Raw genomic sequence first — 27685 nt, 5'->3', positions numbered from 1 at the left:
CACAATGATTAACTCTGATATCAAGACCGTCTGGGCAAGGTCTGATGGTTCAGTGCAAGGCCCCACCAAGTGACAAGCACCCTCTTCACTTTGGTCCTAGTCACCCTCAGCCTTGAAATCTTTAAAATCTTCCACCACACACCGCTTTGTTTTCTTCTCTCTCTTCCAAATTAACAACCATTGCCGAAGTTAAGCCGACAGCATGGGCCATTGCAAGATGGTTACTTCGACGCTAACTCAGGTCCTGGGGCAGGGAAGCCTTTTCCCTCCTCCACAAGAGGTGGAATTCAAATTCCTCCAATTCGCGACAATGAACGAAGCCTGGTTCAAAGAGGAAGCCGGCACCACCGAGGCCGACGCCAGCACCAAGAACATGGCCAGCTTCAACCACCTCCCAGATATGATCATCGAGGAAGGCACTGGAGGCAAGTCAGCCAAGCCATTCTTGGCGCGTGCTCGCCTAGATTCGAATCCTCGCAACCCGCCAAAGAGCGATGGCCCTTGGGGCGGGTGCGATCGCATCGCAACCCCCCTTGGCCGCCACCCGCTGGTCAAGATCTTTGACGACGTCTGCCAGGACGGCAGTCAGAAGACTTTGCGTCAAAAGCTCATCGCCATCATATGGAATGACCAGCCAAGCGGCATTCTTGCCGTCCGCGCCGGGTTTGCGCTCCAGGACACCGAGAATTTCCCTACCATCGTCCTGGCACTCCAGTACGGTGCTGTTGCGACTGACCGCGCAGTCGCCATCGTCACCGAGGCCGCCAATCATGTCTTTCAGTATGTTGCCCTTCTACTTCCAGTACCTATTTGAGATCCTTGATCTGGGGCAACAGGCCATGGTTTCACTCCTCATCCAGTCCTGCCCTCTTTCGCTTCTTTCCAGTCCTATTTAAGCTGACTCAATACTCTCCCCTTCAGGTTCAAGGAGTTGCATGATCTATCTATCGAAGTCATCGAGGCCGACTTCTCACTCCATACCAGCGAGGATGTCGACTTTTCGCAGCGCTTCCGACCGATCCCCCTTCCTGGAATCGGACTTGGACGAGCCGATCGCTTGATTTGTGGAGGAACACTTGGATGCTACCTGCAGCTGCATCTTGAGCCCAAGCCCGAGGCGCGAAAGACAGGCCTCGAGTCCAAGATCGTGTATCTGGCCCTGACTTGTCACCATGTTCTTTCAGGTATATCTCAACTATCCTATTTCTTTTGAAACGTTTCAGAAGACTGATCCTTGATTTTTTGGAGGTGAACAGACCGCATCAAGGCAGTTTTGCCCAGTGATGAGGCGGCTGTCATCAACCAACCCTCCCCATCCGAGGTAGAGTTCTAGAAGAGCCTTCTCGATTGTGGCGCAGAACAAACAACCCCACAATTCAAACTTCTGAAGATCAAGCAGGAAGCCGGAGCGCTTAGAGCCACAGAACAGAAGTGTATTGAAATGATGGAGGAGATGGACCGGATCAATGAGGAACGCTACCACAAGGTGTGCCAGTTTGATTGTGGTTTTGGCAAGGTTTTGGCCACTTCAGGCTACGACAAGTGTGTCTTCCTTGACGGAGAGGAAGAGAAAGCTGCTCTTGATCGTATGATTAGCGACTGGGGTCTAGTCCAGATCCACCAGAGTCGACTCGATTCGGCAGATGCTTTGCCTTCTTCGGTAAGTTGAGACCTCTTTGGTGTTAACAGTAGTGGCTGTACCTAGCTAACAAAAGGTCTTCAGTCGCTATCCCTCGAGCAGCTCATAGTCTATAAATCTTTAGGCCGGTTTCTCGTCCCGTCTAGTGCTGAGAACCCAGATTTTCCGAACAACGGTATTTGTTCAATCGACGACCTGCTCGCGACATTGGGAGATGAAGACGACCCAAAGCGCATCATTTTCAAGCATGGAAATGCCTCTGGCGCTCGTCGTGGCGCTATCAGTGATCTTCGCGCCACAATCTTCATGCGACACACGGCAGATGGCCAACCCTGCATACTGGCTGGACAAGCAGTGCTCGCCGTCGTTCCGCCCAAGGACCAGAAATACTACGTGGGTAGATCGAATGACTTTGGTCGTAAAGGCGACTCTGGCAGCATCGTCCATGCCTATGATGGTAGCGCCCTGGGCATCTATTTTGGCGGTCAGTCGGAACAACACTACGATCCCCGCAACCCGAAGGTGTCTTCCCTAGACGGCCTGCACTTTGTGCAGGCAATGTCCGACGCATTGCCCGAGATGCACGATGTTCTGGGTCCGGTCTATCCTGACTTCGACGTCAAGATCGTCCAGTGCTGGGACATGGATGACTGAGTTTGCAGGGTGGTATCTGCCAACAGGAGGTCAGGAGACAGATGGTCATGGCATGGCCATTACTTCAGTGCGTCGTCGAGCCTTCATCGCGGAGGAATCGGGGGGAGTATTGGGGGCTTTCTTATGCGTATTCGGAGTTTGGTGTGCGGCCAAAGTTGCTCTGGAACGTGGATGAGCGATCGACTCTTGGGGTGTCGCCTGGGTCTTAAAGAGACTATTGACTCCGCCTGGAGACTCTTCACTGTGTAAAGTAGCCTACTGAATGACCTGACTTCTTTCACATCCAGATACTGCTCTCTACTGACCATGACGGGTATCATTTTTCTTTTCACTTGTGACCGTGGGCCGGTGGACTAAGCCCACAAGGATACGCGCTCGTTTTCAAGCCTGGACAATACCTTTCACCGTTTGCTTTTTTGAGATTACCTCTGGAACTCAATCCCAAACTCCCCGGCATCAGGCATTCTCAAGATTGTGATTCAGAAGATGGCAATCCTGGTGCCCAAAACATGTATTGGGATGCATAGACGATGGCTAGCAAGACACGCATGCCTTGGACAAGTCTCAACGCCATGACTGCGTGTCCATGGCCGCAAGCAACATCATAGCAGCTACACGCTGCAATATCACCGAGTTCCTCGTTGGTCTGAGTCTTGGACGTGTTGAGTTTGCGTTGCATGGCCCATGTGTGCTAATTGCAGAGAAATGAAGAGGCGAGCCATTCTTGAAGATGCTGGTGAACATTATCTATATCTGTCCCGACACTTCCCCTCGACCAAGAGGATGAAGCGTCACTTTCCGCGCCTTCCTGGGCCTTCGTGTCTCTCTTCTGAGGTCACATTAGCCCCAGCCTTCTCCCCCTCCATACCATCCACGCATTGATAACTCCGCAAAGGACCAGCGACACGTCGAGACCGCAATCATGACCCGGAACTGCTCGCGCCCGCGAAAGTTGCCGATCAGGCGATGCCACCCAGCGACGACCACATCGCACTACATGATGTTGATGTACTGGACATAGTCTTCCCCGGCCGTCAGCAACACAAAATCCTCCCGCTCGGCCGCACTCGTGCACTCGAAGGACCACTCCGGGTCCCCCGGCCACGACATGTAGCGGACGTTGCGATCCCAGTACGGCAGCAGCACGGTGGAGGCGGCCCAGCAGGCGCCGCAGAGCACGTCGGTCGCGATGAGAGGCTTGATAGCGTAGGGGAGAGGGCAGCACTGGAGGAAGACGACGTAGAGCGGGACGAGGGTTGTGAGGGCGCCGAACGAGACGGCCGCAATCTCGGGGTTCACCTTGATCATCTGCTTGGGCGCAACGGCGATATAGACCACCATAAAGAACAGGAGGAAGGCGAGCATGCAGCGGAAGAGCTCCACTCCGGGTTGGGGCGTGGGCCGTGGCATAATGCGTTGCAGTGGGTGATGTGTCTCGGTTTTGATAGAATCGTTGCGTCTTTGTGCTATGAGCTGCGTCCCATGTCTCTGGACAGCATGAGAAACCTGCAGTACGTGGGGTATGTGGCATTGCCGTTCGGGTATGATGGGCTTTATTGTTGGCCGTGATCCGATCGATATCTATCATGATTCATCTCCCCATGAGCCTGGCTGCCACACCCAAGGTAGGCGTTGTTCAGCTGACGCCCTGCCCTATCTGTGGGGAGACAGCACTAAACTTAGCACTGGAGCGGTTAACTACAGCGCCTTCCTCCCTACTAAAACTCCCTGCTGGCGGCGCACGTGGCGGTCGCCAAGCGCGCTCTGGCCCGTGTACAGCCTCGCTCCGCTTGGGAGAGTGGAAACTGCTGAAGACCGTGCCCCGACAACTGCAGAGGAAACTCTTTGAAGTAGCACGGCGGCCAAGCGTCAGATATCAACACTTCCGGAAAGCCTGCAAAGACCCTCATGGGCTGCCTCTCCATTGTGTCCCTAATAGTAGTATGTGACTAGCTAAGAGTCTCTAGAGGCCATTACGGAAAGAGAAAAAGAAGCCACCCAGGCTAGAAACTCCCTCAAGCAGTCGAATAATCCATTTGGGGAGATACGATATCTCCTCCATGCCCATGTGGCTCATACTAGCCTTCGGAAAAAATACAAGCTCCTTCTCATAGCCCTCGTACGCAGGATCATTGTGAATCATCTCCTCGATACCATCGAAGATGGTATCAATCCGCTGAGCGAAATGGATGCCATCGGCAGAGGATGGGAAGGGGTTCCGAGGTCCCACCTTGAACTGGCCTCCCCAGTAACAAGCTAGGTATCTGCCCTGGTAGTCGTAGACCATGCTTCCAGAATCTCCAGGAGCACCGAAACATGCGCCCGAGTAGCATGAGCTTTTGGAGCCTAACGGCGAAACAAGGAGGATAGTTGAGCCGCTTAGTTCACATGTGTCCTGTTCCTGGTTGTACGTATGGGAGCCGAAGACTCTGGCGTCAATGTCGTTGATTGCGCCACAGGTTGGTCCTGTGGTGCTGCCAATCTTGAAAGCCATTCTCTCAATGCTACCCTGGGCTCCTAGTCCCTGCTTCAGCTCGTCGATCGGAGAGATGCCGTTGTGTGGTTGAAGATAGCGAGTCTTCTGAACGCTGCCAATGATATTCTTGAACTCGCTGATTTCAGGAAAAGTCAGACCCTATTTAGTTATATAATGTTAATAGATGGACAGATAAGGACAGATAAACTGCCCAATGAAAGTAAAAGAGGCAGGGGTGGGATCAAAAACGCCAAAGAAGAAAGCTAAGAAAGAAAAACTCACGCTGGTCATTTGGCCAAGGCCCTGGGCTCGCTTGGGGTGTAACTTGACAAGACCCCAGTCATGGAGGATCGTGCTAGAGGGCCATAGTTGACCTGGAGAGCAGATTGATGACGAATGGCCAGAAGCACAGTAAACTGTGCCTAGATGAGGATCAAATCCTGTGAGTCGGGTGTTCGCATTGAAGCGTTGTAGCTCGTACTCCTCCTCTGCAGTGAGCGTTGCACCAGTCTGTTGCTTGGTATTGAGGACTGCCATGTCATGTTGATAGGCCTGAGCAGAGGTGGCATGGCTCTGGGCACCACCATGCAAAAGAGTCTCCTAGGCCTCATATTCCATGGGGGCTGGGCTTTGCACAGAGGCTGGCGTGTTGGTTGTGTCCGCTGGATGGATTGGATGGATGTCATCTGCGAAGTTGCAACTCTGTGAGAATGGGGAACCGTGGACAAGAGTAGGTAGTTGTGAAAAATTAACATACCACTTAGGGCGTGATGGGCCGTCAAGGCAAACCAGACAGTCTCCTCCTTCGGCGCTTGGCCTTCTGGGCATGTCTTAGGGCGGAGGACCAGCTTGATGTAACATCCAAGTGTGGCGGTTCCGTCTGAACGATCCGAAAGGCCTAGTCCGACACCTGGTGTGAGAGTATCTTTGAAAGACTGCTCAAACGAGTGATAATAGCTCAGGGAACGAAGTTCCGTGGTGCTGGATGTATGGTGTCCGAACGTGCCTTCCAGTACCTCGACGGACAAATCTCGCAGCGGCTCGAACCTGAGATGAGTTTCATGTTAGTGAAAAGCTGATAGCGATAGCCTAGTAACAATCAACGATCCTGGTGTTGCTCACTGGAAGATATAGTTGGCAGCCTTTGAAGCCATCTTGGCTGCCTGGTCCATCGTCATTGTGTCCTCACGAACGAAGAGATGGATTGTTGGATATTGCTCCTCGTCAGGCGCATAGACAAACCCGTTTCTGAGAACCACGATCGCGGAAGGCGATCCTTCCTGAATAATGGCCGTCATCATCTCGCAAATTGTCTTGTCGCGGCCCTCAAGCTTGGCCTCCCAAAGCTTGACGATCGGATGCGGCCCGATGACGGTGGGGATGCGGTCGAACAAATGACCCCGGTGGGGAGCGAAGGTTGGTGAAGGATGTCGCGGCTTCGAGTCGAGACGGGCGCGTGCCAGAAACGGCTTTGCCGTCTGCGATCCGGTGCCGGTCTCGATGAAGATTTCCGGGAGTTGGTCTTGATGTTGGCCTTGGCCCCGGTGGGATGCCTCGAGATCAACCATCTTGGCCGATTGTCAGAACTTGGGTGACTCGGGCGGGTCGCACTTATTGAGAGATTGGTGACAGGGTTGAGGGGAAGAATCGAGGAGGAATGGAGGTTGAGGATGAAGGAGGAAGTGGGGGAAACAAACTAGTGTGGGATGGATTATCTAAATTCTTTTGTGCTGGTGAATGGTGAATGCTTTCTCAAGGGGGCTTGAATGGGCCAAGGTGTTTTGCTGAGACTTAGGGCACTGGAATTCAAAACCACTACCTAAAACCGATGGGGGTTTATGGACATTCAAATACTTACTTCTATTAGCAACCCGTCAACTATCTGAGCACCACTTGTCTGGCCCCCATCAAGTTGTTTGGTCTGTAACAGTCGCCTGCCTCGCGCCGCTTGTCTGTCTCCTTAGGGGTTGGCACCAAATGTATATATTCATGACCACTGCCAATCTGGTTTCGTCCTAAACCTTTGCTCCAGGGGTCATTTTCTCTGCCGTCATGCATTGTGCACACTGTGGAATTCATTCGGTGTACCTAGAGAATATCTCTGATTTCCATGGCTATGTCTCTCAATGGTGACTGAAAGAAAGGATTTGATGATTTTGAAGGCTTGCTAACAGTAACAAGCGGTATTAACAGCATGAAAGCAATATTGTTATTGGTCAGAGATGAGGTTCAGCTCCTTTGTATTGATGATACCAAATGATAGTCAATCGCTAAGTTGCTAAGATTTGAGTACGTGGCAATCCAGAACTCTTGTATTGGCCGGCCAAGATATTAAGCGCATGGCACAAACGGTTGCAAACGCCCCAAGGCTTTTACGGCCGGGCTGGCACAACGGGTCGGCACCTCGAAAGTAGGGAGCACGTGCCTCCGGCCATGGATACGTTCCAGTGCAGGCATTTGAAAGACGGGATCCTCGTGTCTTATAATGGGGCAGGGCACACGTCTTCAGTGCCCAGGCACAGAGTTCCCAGTGGGAGTGAGCCCTTCCACCGACCTGCCCCCTCCTGCGATTGAGTGCTTGGGCTGGTAGCAGACCCATTCCCACATTGCTGTACTGGTGTACATGGCAAAACCCGCCTTTATTACCCTGAATTATCCTACAGATGTCTGTGTCGGAGTAAGAGTCGAAAGGAAACTCAATTGTCGAGCGGATCAGCGGTCTCAGTTGCCATCTCCACTGTTTTGGGACATCGTTCTGAGATTAACGAATTGGGACCGAGAATACCGGCCGGTACCAGAAAGCAAATGAAAGTAGAAGTTGCCAGAAGGAAGGAAATTCAGCTCGAGGGCCAAGGAGGTTTGAAGTGAGTCTTCGAAATGCTGAGAAATAAAGCAATATCAATGTCCCAAAGGAGCGCTATTGGAACTAAAAGCTCACCAACCGGTCTCCACAGAATGTGCCCAGGCCAATGGCAACTCCACATGCCTACATGTGCTGTGATGTAAGTGGACCTGTTCACAACTATTATACCGGAGAATATCAACTTTTATGCCTCAAGTTATGCAGAGATGCGCGTCTATAAGATGCCCCCAGTCCCGAGATACCCTGCCTATGATATAGGATGTCCGCAATGCAAGCCTAGCTGATTGTATCCAGTTCGCCCAAGATGAAGGCCATCTTTGCTGCTGCGCTGTTCGCCCAGGCGACTGGCGCGCTCAATATCTTGATGAACAACGATGACGGCTTCGGCGTCTCTAACATCCGCGAGTTGTATCGTCTTCTTGTCGAGGCGGGCCACCATGTTGTCATGGTCGCCCCTGCGACCGACCAGTCCGGCCAGGGCGGCCGCATGAGCATCGACACCTCACCCACACTCTCAAAAGCTACGCCGTACGGCATCGTCCCTGCTGGCTCCCCTTCTCTGGGCAGGGATCCCCACGACGGTAACATCTGGTACTACAACGGCACGCCGGCAACTTGCACCATGGTCGCGCTCGACTACGTCCTGCCCAGATTCTTCCCCAACATGTCGACCCCGGACCTCTTTGTTGCCGGCCCCAACTTTGGCAATAACGTGGGCACGTTCGCGTTCACCGGCTCCGGCACCATCGGGTCCACTTACACCGCCATTCAGCGCAACATCCCCGGCATCGCCTTCTCGGCCGCGAACCCGACCTCGAGCTACCTCGAGGTCAACAGCACCAACCACCCTGCGACCTTGGCGGCCGTCCAGGCCGTCAAGTTTGTCAACAAACTTGCCAAGAACACCCCTGCCGGCAAGCCGCTCCTCCCCCTGGGCTATGGCATCAACGTCAATATCCCGAACCTGAATAGCACCTGCAGCAGCCCCCGCCTTGTACAGACCCGTTTCTCGGGCAAGTCTGGCATGCCCAAGCTGGCATTCAACGAGACAAGCGGCCTCGTGGGGCTGGCCGGCAGTCCCAGCAACTATCTGGGATATGTGACTGAGGGCGCGAATCAGTGCATCAATGGTGACTGCAAGCTGGTGGGCGAGAGCGTGGCCGTCCTGGAATGCGAGACGGCTGTCACCATCTTCACGGTGGACTACACTGCCCCAGTCAACGATAAGACGGATGGTGTTGTGAAAGCAGTTTTCGGTGGCTCGACTTCATGCCAGCCGAGGAAACAGTAAAGCGTAGAATATACGGAGAGTATGTTGCTCTCATAGTAGGAGTAGGCTTTGTCTTGTTAACATATTGAATCCCTGTGTACATAGCTTACTGTTCGGTGCTTCGATATCGTCACTACTACGATCTAAGAATGATAGTAATTCTTTCTACCCAAATCGAAGTGGTTTTGCGAGGGCAGATTGCCTGAGAAGAACTGGCTTCAATTGTTGTAGGAACAGAATATGTCCACCTGGGCTGGCCAAATTAGCGTCACTCCAGGTAAACAATACCCAACACCAGAATCAAATTCCCCTGCCAGGCTGGCTAGCACGTGCGTTTGATGGTTTATTGTTTGCGTCCTCAGGCCTTCAAGAGCAATATCTCTTTGTGAATGCATTGCGAATGCTAAAGACCGCGATGCTATGAATTGGTCTTCTCCAAGCTATGCCATGCACTTGAAGTACGGAGCACAAAGAGCCAACCCCCAGCTACGGTTCCTTTCATCTTTGTTTTTTAATCTAACTGCGTCGCGGAGTTAAAGGTTATTCTCCTGTATTCTCACTTGTTGTTCTCTCAAACCCCAGAAACCGTCCCCGCCGATAGACACAAATACCGCCACACCCATGAGCTGTCCAAAGAATATGAGAGCCAGCCCTATCAGCAGGTCCTGCTTGGGGAGCACCGTTTCGTGCTATTGAAAAGAAGAGTCTTGTATTGTTCGTATTGCAGTCTTCCCCTGAGAGCACAGCAGAGTTTAAATGATTCAGTAAAACCCCAAAGTTGTTCATTGACATCAACTTTGTTTCCCTCCCTGGCGAATGAATGCCGCTTGGACCGTTCAGAGGAAACTCGGGACTTACGGAAGATAAGTCACTGGAGAGACATAGTTCCATCTCTTGGCATATGATTGGTCATTGTAAGAGGTGGGGCAGCTTCCGGCACTTACGGGGGGGGATAAGGTGATCATTTCTGGTATTAACTAATTACTTGTCGTTCCGTAGTGGCAGGAATCCTTGATCCTTCACATTGCACCCCTTTCCACGCGAATTGTCCGCCTTGACAACTGCAAAAAGAATGCCGGATCAACGGGAACAATACTCGGTTGGTCTTCTGGTTCTGAGACTGCTTAAATAATGCAGTTATGCGCTAACAGTCAGAGCTCCTAGTGCGATGCGTGCCGGTCGCGCAAGGTTAACCTCCGAATCCACGACAGAAGTAAACAGGTACTCTTTAGCTAATACCAATATGGCATCGGCAGGTCCGGTGTTCTCGCGAAGGCTCAGGCTGCCAGCGATGTAAGAACGAAGACGTCGCTTGTTCTTACTCACGCTCTGGTATCATCAGGCGTAATCGGAAGCGCAATGTATCAAAACCAATCCCTCGCCACCAGCATACAGACAGTCGACCACAAATCCCGCGAAGTGATCTGAGAGCGCCTCCGGAAGCGGACACTGGCGGCGGCCCCGGCACCAGTACGCACGAGAGGCTGCAAAGGCTAATTGGTAGAGATCATCATTCTCTGAAATCACTCGCGTCCCTGCTTGAAGAGAATGCTGCTATCTGGCAAGACTCATCTGCGTTTGAAATTTTGGCAGAGGAACCGACGTCTGAATACTTGATCTTTGATTCCGGACAAACTCGCGCCTGGGTTGATGGTAAGCTCTGGTCCTCTTCCTCCGCCATGCTCTAACACGCCGTCTAGATTTCATCGCGACTCTGGAAGATGAAAGATTGTTGTTCACATCGGCTCCTCTCGAGGTTCTCGACGCATTAGCAACTTCAAGGCCAGGTCAAATTCAAGACCGGGCTTGGCTCATCATGTTCTACAGTGTCACACTGGCTTCCTTGTCTTCTGCCAACTCCTTTCATGATCCGCTGAAACGCGACCTGAAGCGTAACCTCTGGCTGTCATTCAACGACGCCAAGTTCCTCCTCGTGCCAAGTGCAGCGAGCATCCAAGCCTTGATCTTCATGGCATGCTACGCTGAAGAGTACATGGCACCGTCTATATGTTGGTCCTTGATCAACACAGCATGTACAATGCTGCAGGCGTTGGGTGTCAACAATTGGCGCATCGATGCCCCGACACGAGAACTGCGCAGCTTGGTTTTTTGGCGACTGAACGTCTTGGACAAAACCATGTCGCTCATACTGGGACGGCCCCCGGCATTCCATCGCGAAATGGAAGCCAGCATTGGGCTACCGACACTGGAAAAGCTGCACCAGCCTGCCCATGGCCTACCTTCGCTTTTCCAGGCTCATTACAAGGATCAGATGCACAGATACTCGCGGGTCATGTCAGACACATGGCACTGCCTCTACGGTATGGAGACTGAAGAGGCACCCAACGTCAACGAGAGGTTGGAAACATGGCACCGAGAAGCTACGCAGGTAATTATAAATCATGTGTTTGCCAAATAGCATCATTCTTACCTCGATATGCAGGTACTCGAGGCGGCCGCGCTAGCAGAGAAGCCGCTTCTCGACCCGGACGCTGCAGCATCGGTTGACCACAGCCTGAAAACACTGCACTTCCACGCTTACTCTCTACAAGTTCTTCTTACCATATCCTGTAGGGAGTTGCGACCGAAGTCAATGACTCCAACACTGAAAATGTTAAAGTTGTTGCCACAATTCGCCAGTCTGGAACGGAAGAGAGAGCCTTTTGCCTGTCTCCTCTGGCAGCGCCTACACTGCCCGCTGACGGCTTTTGGGAGCCTTTGGGGCGACACATTGATGAAAGGCAGGGCGAACATTGAGCAGAGCAAGAAGTCTCTGGAAGCTATCGAAACTGTACCGGCTTATCTTGGTAGGCTGCAGGCGCGTAACGCCCTGGCTGGGAGACTGCAGGGCACGACGGAATCGTTCATCAAGCACTGCAAGTCAATACTGTTTGAGGAGCTACCAAGTAAGTTAGGCTTTAATCTCTTTGACCTCGTTGGTCATAACTAACAGCGATCAGGGGCCGGTACTCTGACCGTGATGGCATCTGATGCACTTCGGAGTGATGGACAATCACCCAGTCAGCCCATAGAGCTCTTGACTCCTGGTCCCTCCACTGGCATGACGGATCCACGAGCGACGTCAAATGCTGACGATAAATCCATGGGAGACATACTGGACTGGTCTGACAGTTCATTGTTTGACACAACTTTTGATTGGTTTGCATGGAGCGGTCAGAGCTTCGTGTGAGCGGTAATAACTGTCTGAATAATAATTGTGACAAAATGGAGGACGGGGTACGGGAGCCAGTCTCGAGGACTGTGTGTGCTTCAGTCTTACTGTCATCAGAAAAGAATAAAATGATTGGCCATTTCTATGCATCATGTGACTCTCATACCCCTAACATCATGCAACCGCCACCTTGTACCAGTCCTGAATGGCCGTCAAGGTTGGGTTGTATGGGATTAACACCCCCTCTTATTCTCACGCCGACCCGAACCAACCCGACAACAACTTCATGCCCTCACCCCACATACACACCAGCAACCAGCTGGACACAATCTCTTAAACTATAAGCCCCGAGTGCCAGCCTGGTGACAACCGCAACCTAGCAAGCTGTCTTGCCATGCAGAGATTGATGTCCCTTGTGCTTGGGAGTGTGCCCCCGCCACCTCGCCCGGACCCGGTCACCATCACAGGCATTAGGTTCCCCGCTGACGGTTCCAAGCCACACCTTGTGCCTCTTACGACAACCTCTGATGTACTTGAAGGGGTTGATGGATTTTGGGGACACGTGCCTGACTTTCGAGAGTTCTGGAAACCGGCGCGGGCGTGGCAGCGGCGAGATGTCGAGTCCTTCACCCTTGAAAACCAGCCGATCGGCAGCTACAACGGGCGGTATATCCTGTTCTACTCCTTCGACCTTGAGTCACTGCCCGAGAACAACAACTTCCCCAAGGGTATCTTTGGCAGGGAGCGCGCGTTTGCTGGAGACGCCTTTGTTGTCAAGATGGACAACACAAGCTACGAGACTGGTGGGTGGGCCGCGTGGGAGAGTGTGCCTTCGGATATTTTGAGCGTGCCAGTCATGGCAATGTGATTGATTAACAGTGTTCGCTTCTATTTAATCTTAAAAGGTATATCTGTCCCATGCCACACTGAAGTCTCGCGTGACGATGGTCAAGACTGGCGGGGAACTCGTACACGCAGAACTGAAATGAGCTGGCAGGGTTGAGCGGTTTCGAAACGGAGAGGAAAGCAATCCGTCCAAGAAAGAGGCACTGCTTCTTTCTCAGCTGTTACTTTGCTGGTCTCAGAGGTAAGGTGTCCAGGTTATCCTCCGAGAATTCGGGCATCTACAAGACGGGTCTGCACACATTGTCGCAGGTTCAAAGGCACGGAGAGACATTGAGAGTTTCTAATGTACATACACGCTCTAAAACTATTTACAAGGTATTTCTATAATGTCCACCTGGGACCTGCGTTGTTTCGTGCTGTTTCGTCCTTGAAAAGTCTATCTTTTGCAGAACTTTCTACCAAGGCCAGCACCCTTGTCAGAGTCTAGGGAATCGATGAGTGTGTTCAATTCTGCCAGCCGCTGCGCAGTCGTAGCAAACATGCCACCTAGACATGTGTATTGTGCGTCAGCCGCCGCCTCAAGATGTCTGCTGCATGCAGGGGAAAAAGGAAATTCAGGAGCGAAAGGCTGGACTTACCCTCGGCATGCCATTGGATATGGCAATGGAGTGCCCATACACCGGGATTCGTCGCGACATATCGGATGACAACATGTGAATGGGACCCTACCAGGACCGTGTCGCGTCGCATGGGGTTGTCCAAGTTCCACGTCGTTTCCCCCATCCCGAACAGGCCTTTGCCCCAACCGACGATCTGAAAGTTTTGGCCTAGGAAATATCAGTACTCCAGCTTAGCCCATCAAGAATAGGTATGAAGCTATGTGTTCCGCGTACCACTAGAGATCCCACTATTAGCAGCTGTAGAGACAATAACAACAACAACGATAGGGCTTACTGTAAATGCCAGGGATGAGACATCATCTGATTTGCGCTGATGGCTATCTGTGCTGCTTTATCGTCGTCGCGAGATACGAGGATGTTCTGATCTGCGCCAAAGTCCCATTTCGGGGTACTTGACTCGAGATTTGCTAGCGACAGATTTTGTCGAGAGGTCTGCCAGACCGTTGCGCTGTCGTTCAACGGGGAGAAAACCACCTTTACAGAGATGGCTGTCAGCGAAATTGAAAACAAGGGCAAAAGCATTTGGCAGTCGAAGCACCTACGCTGTTGACAAAGCTACGATATACACCGTTGTGGTTTCCCTGGGAAAACACCGCCTGATGTTTGTTGCGTTCTCCTGCCTCGTATGCCTTCATGGCTCTCACCGGCTTCGGGAGATCAAACGGCAGATCTCGACACTTCTGTGTCCACGGTTCCGAGGTCGAGTCGGGTAGTGATTCGGCCCTCATGTCCCATGCCTTTCCAACAGGCCGGTCGTTCACATCAACGTTGTCGTAGGACAGGATGCCTGTCGCCTCGTAGTTGACCTTTGCGAGGTGGCTTCCAAAGCTGCCGCCCAGCATGGCGCACCCCTTGAGAGCTATCGCGCGCATCAGGTAGTTTCCCGCCGGCTGGTCGGTCGTGAAGACGACCGAGTATCGCTGGCCCGCGTTCAAGAAGACGCGTGTGGTCTTGATCGGCTCGACCTCCACCCCGTCGATCTCGACGATCTCAAGGACGTGGCTGTCCACGGTGAACCACAGCGGGATGTTGGAGCTGTGGCTGATGAGTCTGAGGCGTACGCGGCGCTTGCTCGGAACGCGTGCGCTGTAGATGGAGCCCGTTGAGCAGCCGGCAGGAACATGGCGGGTGGGATCCTCCTGTCGGGCCTTGGATGCGCGTCGGGCCCTATTCGACGACGCCGGGGAGCAATCGTAAGTGTTGCGGCCATTGATCAAGATGTTATCAGGACGCGGCTCCCTGCCCCCATCTGTAGTTGTGCCTGTGTATATACTTAGGGCCTGGCTCGGGGTGGTTAGAGGTTGGACATCACGAGAAATGCATGGCATCCTCCTTGGATTTGAGCATACCTCTTCTGCATCCACGTGATAGTGGTCACCGATCATGATAACCCTATCTTCCTCGACAGGAGGGATCTTTTCATCAGGATCGTGAATGATCTAGCAAAACCATGTCAGTGCTTTCACCTTGAAAGTGAAGAACTTGCACGGGGAAAGAGCGTAATTACCAAAGGTCCGAATAGCCCGTCCGTATACTGAGCAGATACATGGCCGTGATACCAGAACGAGCCGCGCTGGTCGACGACTTCAAAGACGTAGGTAAAGCTCTCGCCGGGTGGAATACCGCACTCGGTCACGCGGTACACGCCGTCCATGAAGACGCTGTTCTTCTGGTCGATACCGTGCCAGTGAATCGAGGTTCTCTCCTTGGGCATCGAGTTGTGCACGGTGATTTGCAGCTTATCGCCCTTGTTGGCCTGGATGAGGGGGCCTGGTGACTGGCCATTTACTAAGATCATCTCCTTGGACACGCCGTCGGGGCTGCTTCTGCCCCGCGTGATGTTAAAGACGAACTCGCGCGTCTGGGGCTTGTCCGAGACGACAAAGCCCGTCGTCCTGAGATTGAACGGGTCTGCAACGGGTTTCAATTCCGGGGGCGGCGGGCTCGCCTCGCTCTCCGCCGGGTCAGGCACTGCAGATTCCGCCGGCGGCTCTGCAGGTGGCTCTTTAGGCGGCGGCGCTGGAACTCGCACTTGCGCGGTGAATTTGAGCATGGCGAATCCCACGATCATGAGCGCCGAGATGCCCAAGATGGACATCATGACGGCGAGGCGGGATATCCCACGCCGTCGCCGCCTGCCCATCGGCGACTGTCCTCGCGGATGCTTCGGCTCATGGCTGGCGGCACCGGCACTGGGCAGCAGGGTCCCGTCTTCTCGCAGGTCCTCCGAGTCCGAATCTGGATCCATGGCTACTCACATGCAAGGTCGTCTCGCTCGACCCGTGCGTTTCCCGGTCGCGTTCAACAGCAGCAACAAGTTCGACGATGGCCAAAAGAGCGACGAGCCATCATCCGGAGAGATATTGAAACACAAACACGCACATGTAAAGGAGGCAGTCATCATTCCAGAAAAATCTCCCCACTGTGACTTGGTCGAACTCTCGCTTGGCGTTTCCGGCCCCCACCGTGAAACAAGGCGTGGGCCATTCATGGTTCGAGCCAAGCCTGGGATGGAGAATGGGGAGGCATGCAAAGGCGCCTCACGTCACCCCACACAGCCCCTTTCTCACACTCCTTGCGCGCATCTGGTTGCATGGCACTTCGTAAGCAACGATTCGCTCCAGGCTGCTTGGCCTTCTGGTCGCATCAGGTCCGGGGCTCTCAACGTCGGTGTCCACATCAATTCGCCGCTCCAGTCCGCCATGGTCCGGCGATGCTTGTCTCATCATCTCTATAATAACCAGAAAACGACTTTAAATTACGCTCTTTTTCCCGGTTGTTTTGCTAGCGCTCTCCCACATAAATCTGCAGGCGCAGGGGCCATTTCCTTAACAGCCTGTTTAGAATCCTCTCGCTAAGCACCAAAAGAACCCTGTACACTAACATTACAAGGTACATAGCTGTTAGTACACAACCCAGTATGCCGAAGAAGGCTCTGAGCGTAGCGAAGGGCCTCTGAGGCGGAGACCCTGGAGCCCGAGAGGAACGAGGGCGGAACGGGTCCCATTTTACGAACGCGAGCCCTGCGAGCAGTGAGGGCTACTACAACCCCATCCCCTAAAGCCTGCGTTGCAGGCAGTCCCCTAGTCATCTTGACCAGCCGATTCTTACACAGGCCAGGGTCCATCGAGCGATGGCCCACTGTAACTAGCTTTGCATGCAACTCCACCTGTCTCGATAGAAATGATAGTGCAGGACATTCAGGGTCACCCCTTTGGCTACAAGGGTCTGGCAGGCACGACGTTTATCGGATATATGTTTGAAGTATTTACTTGCTCATATTATTGCACCTTTGCTGGCCTGACCTGGGGATGGATTGGTCATCCAATGAACGATTCAGCACGCAGCACCAGGCTAGAATGCGAAAAGGCCTACTACGACCAGAGCCGCAGGGAGCAGTCCATGATCAAACTTGTCCCGCCTCACTCCGGCATTCGGAGTGCCTGTCGATGGCCGCGATGTTGAGGTCGAACTGGATCCCGAGGACGGGGTGGGGGTCGAGCTGTCACTCCCGACAACATTCGGGAATAGCTCTGTCGAGTTCTTGTCGACAACAATCCAGTTCTTGACCGTCAATTTACCCTCAGCCAAGCGTTTCCACTCCTCCTCCGTGCAGGTCGCCTCGTCAAGAGAGTAGCAGAAGTGCTGGTACTGGGGCGGCGGTGTGTCCCTGGCATCCAAAGTGTTGACGCTTCCCACGGTGGCGTACGAGGCATTGGCCAGCGTATCCACCTTGCCAGTCGCAATGTCCTTGTTGAAGAGCGCCCGCATAAAGATCTCATACGCGGTATCGGGCTGATATGAGGGAACTTCGTGGCCGGCTTGGTACACCCGTGAGAAGGAGAGATTGCCGTACTGCCGGACCTGGCCTCCGACCAAGCTGGCGTTCGTCTGGATGGAGGCATACCCGGCCGCATTGAAGTCCTTGGTGTGGGTGTAGTTTATCGCCCGGCTGACCGCTTCCCCGCCGAGCCAGTTGCACGCATAGTCTCGGTCGCCATAGACGAGCGTCACCTTGATGCCGTTCTCGAGGAGGAAGGCCAAGTCATCGAGCCACCCAGGGCGGGGATAGTCACCGATCCCCCGGAAGGCAGCCGACACGGCACCGGAGCTCTGGGTCCAGTTCAGAGGCACACCGAGACCAGCTTGGACGTGCGGCTGGTTGAGCCAGCCTTGGTAGAACGGAGGCGGGAACGGATCGGGATCGAGCTGTGTCATGTCATAGTAGTTCCGGCCCGAGTACCTTAGGTAAGGGCCGCGAACCTCGGTGGAGCAGTAATCCTCAGCCTGGGAACATATCTTGTTGACGGTTGCATTCTTGCCAGTATCATCAGGGTCGCCAACCACAGACGCTGCATGGCAATCGTTGATCATGTCACGGCAACCGCCGGGCTTGGTCCAGGCGTCGACCATCTGTTTGTAGATAGTCTCATTCACCGCAGCGATGCCGTACGTGTTGTTCACCGCAATCTCGGGGTAGAACGGCAACTGCAGCTCGCGATCAACACAGCCGTTGATGATCAGCAGCGTGTCCAGGTTGAGAATGTGCATCTCGCCCGGTTGGCCGTGCCAGGTGCCATTCTCGATCTTCTGGTTCTGCTCCTCAAAGTAGGCGGCGAAGGCCGGGCCGTAGCGACCGCCGTAGGACTCCGTCGCGATGCTGATGCGGGAGTCGTTGGGGTGGTATCCCGGGAACTCCTGGAACCAAACCTGTGCAAAGTGCCACAAGGCCACGGCGGCGTTTTGGGTGCCCTGAGAAGTACGATTGCGGTTGTTGCTGGGGAACGTGCCTGTGAAAAATGTGGCGTTCTGCTCCGGAATTGGCTCGTTGTCTTTAAGTTTGGTCGTGGCGCCAGTGAATGTGTTTACGGTGTAATTGGCTAGCGTGTCATACGAGAGGCCGACTTGTACTGGCTGATCAAGATAGAGCATGTTGACTGCAGTTTTTCCCAGTCAGTCAACAAAAGTGAGCAATGTTTGTGGACAACAGGCAATTGTACCTTCATTATTCCAAGACCACTCATTAAGCCTGGTAGAGTTGGAGTCCGGGTTCACAAAACAGGGGCCATTCTCCACGAGAAGGCCAAGCATGGATGAGCTGCCAGGCCCGCCATTCATCCATATCGACAGTGGCGCATTCTGGGGGTCTTTGCGAGACTCGAAAAACCAGAAGAAGGTGTTGATGGGATAATCCTGGTCCTGGTCATGCAGTGTGCCCGGCGGCAAATGGATGTACCCGGAGAAAGACTTGACGCCCTCGGTGGTCTCGCAGAGGCCCGTCTGGGTCATGGTCAGCGTATCCTCATTGCAGATAGCTCGTATGTGCTAGACGGTTGTGGCAGACAATACCAACTTACCTCCTTGTAGCTGATGGTCACGTTGCTATTGAACTTGGATTTCAAGATGGTGACACCTTCAGGCGGCTTTGGGAATTGCGCCGCCGCATGAGGAGCGAGCGCTGCAAGGGCTGCCAGTCCAAAGGTGCGAACATGCCGCATCAACATGGTTACCAGATCGTGAACACCTCTTGGGAAGACCGGATGGGAGACTCGAGAAAGCGACAGGGCACAGGCACATGGGCGCTCCAAAGACCTTTTAAACTCTCGTGCAACATTGTTGATCCCCCGCACTCGGATGCCTGGAATGCAGCCCTGCTAGCTTATTTACACCGTATCTGCCATGCCAAGCCTGAGCCAGCGTTTTGACATCGATGATTTGCCGATCCTCTGCAACCTAGGCAGGTGGTAATCAATTCGGCGTTCGACCCCGCACACAAAGACGGCTGGTGCTCGTCGTCAATTAAGACGTGCATTTTGCCAGCACTGTCTGGTTCCTGAGAGATAACAGGAGCCATGATATGGGCGGACGTGATAGAGCGTCTGGAGAAATTGGAGCCCGTGAGGGGTGGGACCAAGGGTGTGTGTGGCTAGAGCAGCTGCTGTTTGGAAAGAAACCGCTTGATAATGAGGCAGATAATGTCTAACTGTGACTAGTAATACAATGGAAGAAGAAAAGTGAATCGATTTACAGCCAAGACAACGCTGAACTGATGAAATAAGAAACAGAGAAATCGAGCCAGTATCACACCACATGCCGCACGAATCCAGAGATTACAACCGACACTTGACTTCCTGGACTTGAACAGAATCACTGTTAGCAATACTGGCTTCTGCCAGAGCACTAATGGCACAACTTACATGAGCGCACGAAGTCGAAGATAACAGGAAGCGTAGCCGACACGGCGACGATCTGACCCAAGGTCCAACCATCCCGGATTGGGCTGACTCCTAGCCCAGACAGCCTCTCGAACCGAGCTCTCTCGTAGAAGTAGAGCGGCACAGCCGAAGCGAAGCTGAGAAGAATGACGTCGCAGACGCGCAAGACTGCCGAGATTGAAAGATGCCTCTGCTGCCGCCTGATCAGGCTTCGACACATGATGCAGACTTGCGAGCTGGGGGCCTCCAAGACCTGCTGCCCTGGTGCGGTCCTACGGCTCGCGTGACAGCAGCATATACGTCTGAAGAAGGTGAAAATGAGGCGAGCACCGCCGTATCCCACGGAAGAAAACGTGAAGATGTAGATGATTCTGAGGTCGCCAGCGTAGTGGAGCCTGCATATCCCATCTGCGAAGCTCTCGACCGGTGAAGACGGGGATCGCATGGTTCCCCTGACGATGAAGGGCCAAGACACCAGAAGCAAGATGCTCACAGTGTTGAGAACTTTCAGTAAAAGCCAGGCTTTCGGCTTATCGACAAAGAGCTGGCTGCGGAAGCATTGTGACTTTGGAGGCGCTTGTGGGGAATTCTGGAACGGACAGGCGACCGGGAGTCGGGCAACCTGTCGTAGACACGCCCCGACTCGGCAGACAAGCAGGGAAGAGCTGAGAAGAGAGACTGAGAGCCACAGAGTCAAGATGAAATCCTTGTAAAAGATCTGGCCTGCGTCTCTAGCCCTCAGGTAATAGACAATAAGTGCGACGGGGAGTGCAATGTCAGAAATGGTGAGCGCCATGGCGAAGCTCGGGAGTGCCCTCTGAATGCAAGCGCATAAACGAATGAGGCAGGCTTTTGGGTGACCGGACAGTCTCATTATAGACTCGTAGACAGAAATCAAGCCAAACACTGCGAGGATGAAGGACTGGAAAAGGATAAAAATGTTGATCTGTATCGCCCACAATTAGTGTGAGGCCTTAATGACTGAATGGTGTGGCAGCACTCACTCCTGGACCATTCAAGTCTGCCATCTGGTCTGCCTGGGGGCTGAGACCACATGCCACAAACGGGCACGCGTTAGCTGGGTCGTTGATGACAAGATCGAAATATGTCGGGAAGGTATTTGCGAATGTCGCGTTTGTGCTGTTGCTTGCGATGGAGTTGACTGTCTCAGCATAGGCTACCCTCTGTTGGTATTCCCAATCGAGAATATCGCCCATCGTTGGGATAGCCCTTTCTTGCTGAGGGAGTGCTTGCCGAAAGTAGGCGTCGGTGATGATCTCGCTCAAGGATCGAGGGACCCAGAATGTCGCGTTGTCAGCGACATGATCCGGCACGTTTGTCAGCCGGCCAGCATCGACGTTGAACCAAGTGTGAAGGAACTCATTCACGAGATTGCAGTCTCCCGAGAAGTTGAGGCTGGCAAGGTCCGGAGCGGTCCATATTTGGTTCTGCGCGGTTGCTCGGGGCTGGGCCATCTTGTCGAGGAAATTGAAAAGAGTGGGCTCCTATTACCCGATGTTCCGAACATGTCTGATACGTCCGGCCTCTCTGTATGATGTCTGTCCTCATTTTCACAAATATTTGTGGAAGAAAGAGGCATATTTATATCGGCTTGATCTCAAATAGGTGGTAATGGACCAGCTGGGGACTAATGAGGCCGTCAAGGCTGGGGGCGGTGCGACTACCGATCTGCCACCGTGGAGCCTGAGTGCAGATCGCATCCACTGGAAAGCAGAGTCAAGGTTGCTAGTTATAGACTCGATACCCTAAGGACTTGAAGATCGTGAGCCTAATTGAGAGTGGTATCCAGGCCAGATGGTGATGGCTGGCTCATATGGTGCATATGCATGCACGCATGTATCGTTTCGTCCAATCCCAGCCTCTTGCTTGGCGCTCTTCACCGACCAAAGGGCAGTTCCCAGGTGCTAACCTCTAATGAGGCCGGTCTCCAATGCATCGGCCCGGGGTCAGGGGTTGCATCTGCAGTCACACTCTGTTGAGGCTGCGCCCCTTGGCTACCAGTTGGAGGGCTTGTAGCGACGCATCAGGCTGATGACGGACGGTCAAATAAGGTACAACCCTGCACCCATCCCGGGGCCTGAATGGCGGTGGCTGAACATTCTCGAAACGCCAGAAAAGGGACGTGCCGTTCCAGCCTGATAGGGGCTGAGTCACGCAGAGCACCACATCCACATGAACATCATCGGCGACAGCGAAAGAACGTTGCCTCTCACTCTCACTCGGGACAATTCTAAAACAGGAAGGCGCCCGCCACGGGAAAATCCGCATGTCTCAATCAGATTCAAATGAGAAAGTTCATGTTGGTGGCGTCTTACCCCTGAAGCACGCAGGCGCCTCCCATTATCTGCCCGATTCCGTAGACATGAATGAGAAGGAGGGACTCCCGAAACAAAAAGAGGGGATTGCAACCCTCCGACTGAGGTGTCATGTGGAAAGTTGAGGACACCATACTTGTCTGTTTGGTCTGGATGCCAACTAGCAGAACGTCATATCTGCAGCATTTTCACTCACGCGACGCCTAGCTCTGCCCTGTGTAACTAATGGCTTGCAGACTGTAGTGTGTAAAGAACCAGGACTGTGACGCGGGCTGGATACGTGTACCTACTTCCAGATTCCATGTTGTGTCGGTGGTTTTGCCTGCAATGCTGTTGAATGCGTCGGTCTAGGGCGACTCGTGCCCCATTTTAGTTGGATCTTTGCCCTTGTCAAGAATTCTCCTTTGTTGTAGTAGAGTAGAGTCACCCTTAGAAGTAATTATCTTGCTTCGCATACCCTTGTCTGGATCACATAGTATGAGACGCGGCGATGAGTTAGGTCGTGTGCAGTAATATCAATCCAGTGTTGGTTGGCGAGGACAGCCGAGGACAGCCGAAGACGCGTCGGTGAACGCCAACTTGGCAACGCCGGATAGGTATGCTCACCAGAGCCATGGTATGGGTACGCCCGATTTAAGGCTCAGAGGTGCCCCAGATCGAAGGTGCATCACTTCGGTATCCCGAACCAGGCAGGTGATTGCGGGAATAAGTTGGAATGATCAACAAGCCGCTCTGACCTTGCTTGAAAGAGTGGGGAGGGGAGGTCGTTGTCGCCCTGCCACCCGACGCAGTTGAATGTTCCGCACGGCGGAATTACCAACACCGATCATACCCTGAGCTGGGACCTGCAGTCTGGAGGAGGAGGAGGTATTGGCAGGGCTGACACCCTTCACGAGCCGACAATTGTGCAAATCATGGCTGCCTGTGAGCCTTGCGAACCGGGCGCCGCCATCCTGACCTGTATGGGGTCCCGGAAGCAGTAGTTCCAGACTCCTAACGGGAAGTGGCCATTATGGCATGCTGGAGAGCAGTCGACCATTTACACAAGAGTTGAATTTGTTTGATTTGAAGCTGAAAGCAGAATCAAGGAACAAGAACCTAGGTTGTACTCCTTTCGATGTTGGAGACAATTCTGGACAGTTATGAGTGCTAAGAGAGTGCTAAGATAATGGAAGCTGTTTCGGTGGAGCCAATGCCGACTGGACAACGTACTATGGGCGGGCGAAGCCATGCACGGGCCACAATCAGAAAAGATGATAAACGATAAGATAAGAGATTTTTCAACTGGATGCCAAAGCAACTGGTATTTTTTTCTTCAGAGGCATCCCCGCCTCTCACATCAATCAATCATCGCTCGTTGATCTGGCCTGCGCCGTATCTTGGATCAACTTCAAGACGCCACCAAAGTTCCCGACTGGCCTGCTGCAAATATAGTCAAGATGAAGCGCAAGCTTGACCAGAAGGGCGAGCCCGACTCGACCGCCAAGCCCGAGAAGACGGAAGCGACCACAAGCAAGCAGCCCGCCGAGGAGCCCTCTTTCTCCGACCTTGGCCTCGACACACGCCTGCTCCAGGCCGTCGCAGCGCAGAACTTCAAGAAGCCGACACTCGTTCAATACAAGACTATCCCGCTCGCCCTCGACGGTCAGGATGTCATCACCAAGGCCCGATGTGGCTCCGGCAAGACCATGGTCTACGTCTTGTCTATCCTCTCGACGGTACTCAAGCGGAAGGCTGTACGTACATACCATAAGTCATATCACCCGCCAAGCTCTTGTCTAACTCGTCTCTCTGCAGACTGACTCGACGGCCTACACGAGTGCCCTGATCCTTGTGCCCACCCGCGAGCTTGCCGACCAAGTCTTCAAGGTCATCGAAAAGTTCTCCGCTTTCTGCGCCAAAGACGTACAAGCTGTTGTGTTGAAGGACAAGGTGTCTGACGCTGTGTCCCGATCCCTGCTCTCGACCTCCCCAGATATTGTCATTTCCACACCGTCCACCGCTTGGCGGAACGCCGACTCCTCCGCCCTCTCCCTCGACAAGCTGTCCTGCCTTGTGCTCGACGAAGCCGACCTTCTCCTGTCGTACGGCTACAACGAAGAGATTGAGAGCATCTCAAAATGCGTCCCGAAGGGAGTACAGATCATCATGATGAGCGCGACTTTGACGGGAGACATGGATCTGCTCCAGGGAATGTTTGGCAGGAAGCAATCGCTCCTCGACCTCGAGGAGCCAGAGACCGAGGGTGAAGGCGTCTCGCAGTTTGTGGTCAAGTATGCCGATGCCAACTCTCTATAATATTGCGACACATATGCTGACCTGACACAGATGTGGCGAGGACGAAAAGTTCTTGTTGGCCTATGTTATCTTCAAGATCCAATTGATCAAGGGACGGTGCATCATCTTCGTCAATGACATCGACCGCGCCTACCGACTCAAGCTCTTCTTGGAGCAATTCTACATCCGATCCTGCTGCCTCAACGCCGAACTGCCCGTGAACTCGAGGATACACGTTATCGAAGAGTTCAACCGTGGTGTTTACGAGATTCTGATCGCCGCCGATGAGAAGAACGAGATGCTTGGCGACGACGAGGATACACAGGGTGCCGAGGAAGAGTCGAAGAAGAAGCGCCGCAAGTCGGGCGACGGCAAGGATCAGGAGTCCCAAAATCCGAAGAAGAAGCGGAGAGCATCTCGCAAAGACCAAGAGTACGGCATGTCAAGAGGTATGGATGTACTTGCATTCCAATCTAGCCAACGTGGTGCTGACCCATCCCAGGTATCGACTTCAAGAATGTCTCGGCCGTCATCAACTTTGACTTTCCCACGTCCGCTTCCTCATACAGCCATCGGATAGGACGGACAGCCCGCGCCGGCCGGAACGGCATGGCCCTCTCTTTCTACGTTCCCGAAGAGCTATATCGCAAGCATATACCGACAACAATCGAGACGGCCGAGAGGGACGAGAAGGTGCTGGCCAGGGTCATTCGACAGCAGTCAAAATTGGGCAAGGAGGTCAAACCATACCACTTCCAGAAGGAACAGGTCGAGGCCTTCCGGTATCGTATGAACGATGCACTTCGAGCGGTCACCAAGGTTGCCGTCCGTGCGGCGAGGACAAGAGAGCTCAGGCAGGAGCTTCTGAAGAGCGAAAAGCTCAAGCGGTAAGTGCTGCCTCGACGACCAACAAGAAAACACACAAAGCTGACATGCATGACACAGATACTTTGAGGAAAATCCTGCTGAGCTGGCACACCTCAGGCATGACAGTGAGCTGCGGACAGCGAAACGCCAGGATCACTTGCGCCATATTCCGGAGTATCTCCTCCCGAGGGAAGGCAAGGAGGCACTGACTTCCAATGAGATCGGTAATGTTTCTTTCAAGAAGGCTGGCAAACTCAGGGGCAACAAGAGGGGCAGGCCGCACGGACGGGTGGGCAAGCCTGGCAGGAAGGGCGACCCGCTCAAGACGTTCAAGGCCCGGAGGAAAACAACCTGAGCGGCAGCTGCATTGTTGAGGTTTGTGATGAATGATAGATACCCAAATAGACTGGTTCACACTCTGAGATGGAACGCTGACCGGCGCCGCTGCATCAGCCTGGGGAATGTGCGAGAGTTTACCAGTGCTGCCCGTTCACTCGTGCACTGACAGGTGACAGACCCATTGCGGCACAGAGATGGTGTTCACACCTGCATGCCATGCGATCTGTCAATTCGCGGTTGCTCTTGTAAGGCTTCCCGCGAGGACTATGCTCATTACTCATGGCACGGCGTCGCGTGCGTGCGTCGTGGTGATTGGCCGGCCGTGCATCCGAGGTGGTATTGACAGCTGTGGTGTAACCAACGGTAGATAATGACAGTTACTGATTCGGGTCGAGGGGACTCTGCGTGTAAGTGAGCCAGATGCGATGAGAAAGGCTATCGTCAATCCCATTGGGAGATTCGTCGTATATAACATGTGTTGTGGGTTTGGGCTCAGGACTCACAATGTGCTCCCTAACGGCCGTTACTCATCAAGTCGGCTTAGGGGACTTCGTCAAGTGAATTATGCCCAGGGAACAAGTCTACGCTCTCCGACCCTTCGGATGGGAAAATGATCCAGAGGAGGAGCGATTCAAGCTCTCCACGCTGGACTACCTGACGGGTTGCACCTACACCAATTTCTTCCTCTTCTTCCGCCTGCGCGACGACGAGAAGCAGCACGCCATCGAGGTCCTTCGCCTCGGTTTGGAGCGCACGCTGAGCCAGACGCGTCCGCTATGTGGCATCATCGAGAGGGATCCCCAGGGAGGCCACTCATTCGTCAAGAAACGCGACAGCACCGTCAAGTTTGTCGTGCAGTGGCTCGACGGCGCGGAAGACGCAGACAAGTATCCTTCCATTGACGACCTGGCAAAGGGCCACTTCAGGGGCACGCAGCTCGGCGACTTTGACACCTGGACCGTCTCGCCCATGACCTACGGCGAGAAGCCCGAGGCGCACCCGGACAGCAAGCCCGTCGTGGCGGCCTTCAAGGCCAACTTTGTGAGGGGCGGGCTCGTCTTGGTCATGCACCACCACCACTATGCCAACGACATCATGGGCTGGGCCGGCGAGGCCTTCCAGGTGGCTGAGAACTGCTACGCCGTCCGCCACGGCACCGAGTTCCCGCCCTGGGACGTGAAGGCCTGCCTGGACCTCTCGCGCCTGACCAAGCGGGACCCGGCGGAGGGCGACAAGGTCGACGGCCCGCCGCCGCAGGTCCGGCACCCGGAGCACACGGGCGCGCAGAGCCTGCTGTTCCACTGCCCGCGGAGCAAGGCCGCCGCGCTCAAGGACCTCGCCCGACCGCAGGACGGGTCCTGGGTCTCGACGTACGACGCCTTCGTCGCCTTCGTCTGGCGCGCCATCACCCGCATCCGCGCGCCCGCGTTCGCGCCGGATCCGGGCGCGCGCCTGTTCTGGGGCGAGGCCGTCGACCTGCGGCGCCGGCTGCACTCGCCGCCGGTGCACCCGCGCCTGCAGGGCAACGTCATGTACGCCGCGCTGTCGAGCATGTCCGCCGTGCCGCAGCCCACCGTCTGCGAGCTGGTGTCGGGCTGGCCGCTCTGGCAGATCGCGCGGTACGTGCGCCGCATGACCGACTCGGTGAGCCAGGAGGACCTGGACGCGCAGCTCGAGATGGTGGCGCTGGTGCGGGACAAGGCGGCGCTGAGCGTCAAGGTCAGCGCACACCCGCCCCTGAGTCTGGCGGTTACCGACCACAGGGACATCAGCGCGGTTCTGGACGCGGATTTCGGGTTTGGGAGGCCGGTTGCGTATCGGCATCCGATTGTGTTTGTGACGGAGGGATGCATGTTTGTCTATCCGCGGCGGAAGGGCCCGGAAGGGGAATATAGGGACGACGACGGGTTCGAGTTTACGATGGCGTTTGAGAAGAGGCTTGCTGGGGATCTGCTGAGGGATGAGGAGTGGAATAGGTGGTTTGAGTTCTTGGGGGTTGATGTTGATTATAAGGAGGATGAGTGAGTTGTGTTGGTATTCCTGGTCACTAC

General features: G+C 54.0%; 9 protein-coding genes across 9 annotated transcripts; 5 read left to right on the top strand and 4 right to left on the bottom strand.

The window, feature by feature from the left end:
- Nucleotides 1-310: 310 nt before the first annotated feature.
- Nucleotides 311-2293, top strand: E0L32_007638 (uncharacterized protein; the record flags this gene model as incomplete). Its single annotated transcript, XM_031142404.1, has 4 exons — nt 311-780; nt 922-1184; nt 1359-1660; nt 1724-2293. The coding sequence occupies 4 exons, from the start codon at nt 311-313 to the stop codon at nt 2291-2293; spliced, it is 1605 nt and encodes a 534-aa protein (XP_030993370.1).
- A 993-nt stretch (nt 2294-3286) lies between these two features.
- On the bottom strand, nt 3287-3703 carry E0L32_007637 (uncharacterized protein; the record flags this gene model as incomplete). The annotated part of the gene is made up of 1 exon (XM_031142403.1): nt 3287-3703. One exon carries the CDS (start codon nt 3701-3703, stop codon nt 3287-3289), a length of 417 nt encoding a protein of 138 aa, XP_030993369.1.
- Nucleotides 3704-4256: 553 nt separating this feature from the next.
- E0L32_007636 (uncharacterized protein) lies at nt 4257-6337 on the bottom strand (the record flags this gene model as incomplete). Its single annotated transcript, XM_031142402.1, has 4 exons — nt 4257-4928; nt 5052-5299; nt 5527-5816; nt 5892-6337. The coding sequence occupies 4 exons, from the start codon at nt 6335-6337 to the stop codon at nt 4257-4259; spliced, it is 1656 nt and encodes a 551-aa protein (XP_030993368.1).
- Nucleotides 6338-7936: 1599 nt separating this feature from the next.
- On the top strand, nt 7937-8923 carry E0L32_007635 (uncharacterized protein; the record flags this gene model as incomplete). The annotated part of the gene is made up of 1 exon (XM_031142401.1): nt 7937-8923. One exon carries the CDS (start codon nt 7937-7939, stop codon nt 8921-8923), a length of 987 nt encoding a protein of 328 aa, XP_030993367.1.
- A 1222-nt stretch (nt 8924-10145) lies between these two features.
- Nucleotides 10146-12942, top strand: E0L32_007634 (uncharacterized protein; the record flags this gene model as incomplete). Its single annotated transcript, XM_031142400.1, has 6 exons — nt 10146-10195; nt 10245-10555; nt 10603-11291; nt 11346-11808; nt 11863-12088; nt 12420-12942. 6 exons carry the CDS (start codon nt 10146-10148, stop codon nt 12940-12942), a joined length of 2262 nt encoding a protein of 753 aa, XP_030993366.1.
- Nucleotides 12943-13356: 414 nt separating this feature from the next.
- E0L32_007633 (uncharacterized protein) lies at nt 13357-15848 on the bottom strand (the record flags this gene model as incomplete). The annotated part of the gene is made up of 7 exons (XM_031142399.1): nt 13357-13466; nt 13559-13747; nt 13814-13827; nt 13875-14074; nt 14143-14880; nt 14950-15039; nt 15108-15848. 7 exons carry the CDS (start codon nt 15846-15848, stop codon nt 13357-13359), a joined length of 2082 nt encoding a protein of 693 aa, XP_030993365.1.
- Nucleotides 15849-16954: 1106 nt separating this feature from the next.
- E0L32_007632 (uncharacterized protein) lies at nt 16955-21290 on the bottom strand (the record flags this gene model as incomplete). Its single annotated transcript, XM_031142397.1, has 6 exons — nt 16955-18537; nt 18601-18880; nt 18958-19126; nt 19798-20087; nt 20309-20761; nt 20820-21290. The coding sequence occupies 6 exons, from the start codon at nt 21288-21290 to the stop codon at nt 16955-16957; spliced, it is 3246 nt and encodes a 1081-aa protein (XP_030993364.1).
- Nucleotides 21291-23590: 2300 nt separating this feature from the next.
- Nucleotides 23591-25650, top strand: E0L32_007631 (uncharacterized protein; the record flags this gene model as incomplete). Its single annotated transcript, XM_031142396.1, has 5 exons — nt 23591-23887; nt 23949-24424; nt 24480-24877; nt 24931-25315; nt 25374-25650. 5 exons carry the CDS (start codon nt 23591-23593, stop codon nt 25648-25650), a joined length of 1833 nt encoding a protein of 610 aa, XP_030993363.1.
- A 548-nt stretch (nt 25651-26198) lies between these two features.
- E0L32_007630 (uncharacterized protein) lies at nt 26199-27659 on the top strand (the record flags this gene model as incomplete). Its single annotated transcript, XM_031142395.1, has 1 exon — nt 26199-27659. One exon carries the CDS (start codon nt 26199-26201, stop codon nt 27657-27659), a length of 1461 nt encoding a protein of 486 aa, XP_030993362.1.
- Between the last annotated feature and the right edge of the window lie 26 nt (nt 27660-27685).

Source organism: Thyridium curvatum (genome assembly GCF_004353045.1).
Source record: "Thyridium curvatum strain D216 chromosome Unknown NODE_47_length_323349_cov_79.126483, whole genome shotgun sequence".
NCBI classification, from domain to species: Eukaryota; Fungi; Ascomycota; class Sordariomycetes; order Thyridiales; family Thyridiaceae; genus Thyridium; species Thyridium curvatum.
The sequence above is the reverse complement of the archived record's forward strand: the minus strand, read 5'-3'. Positions and strand labels throughout refer to the sequence as shown.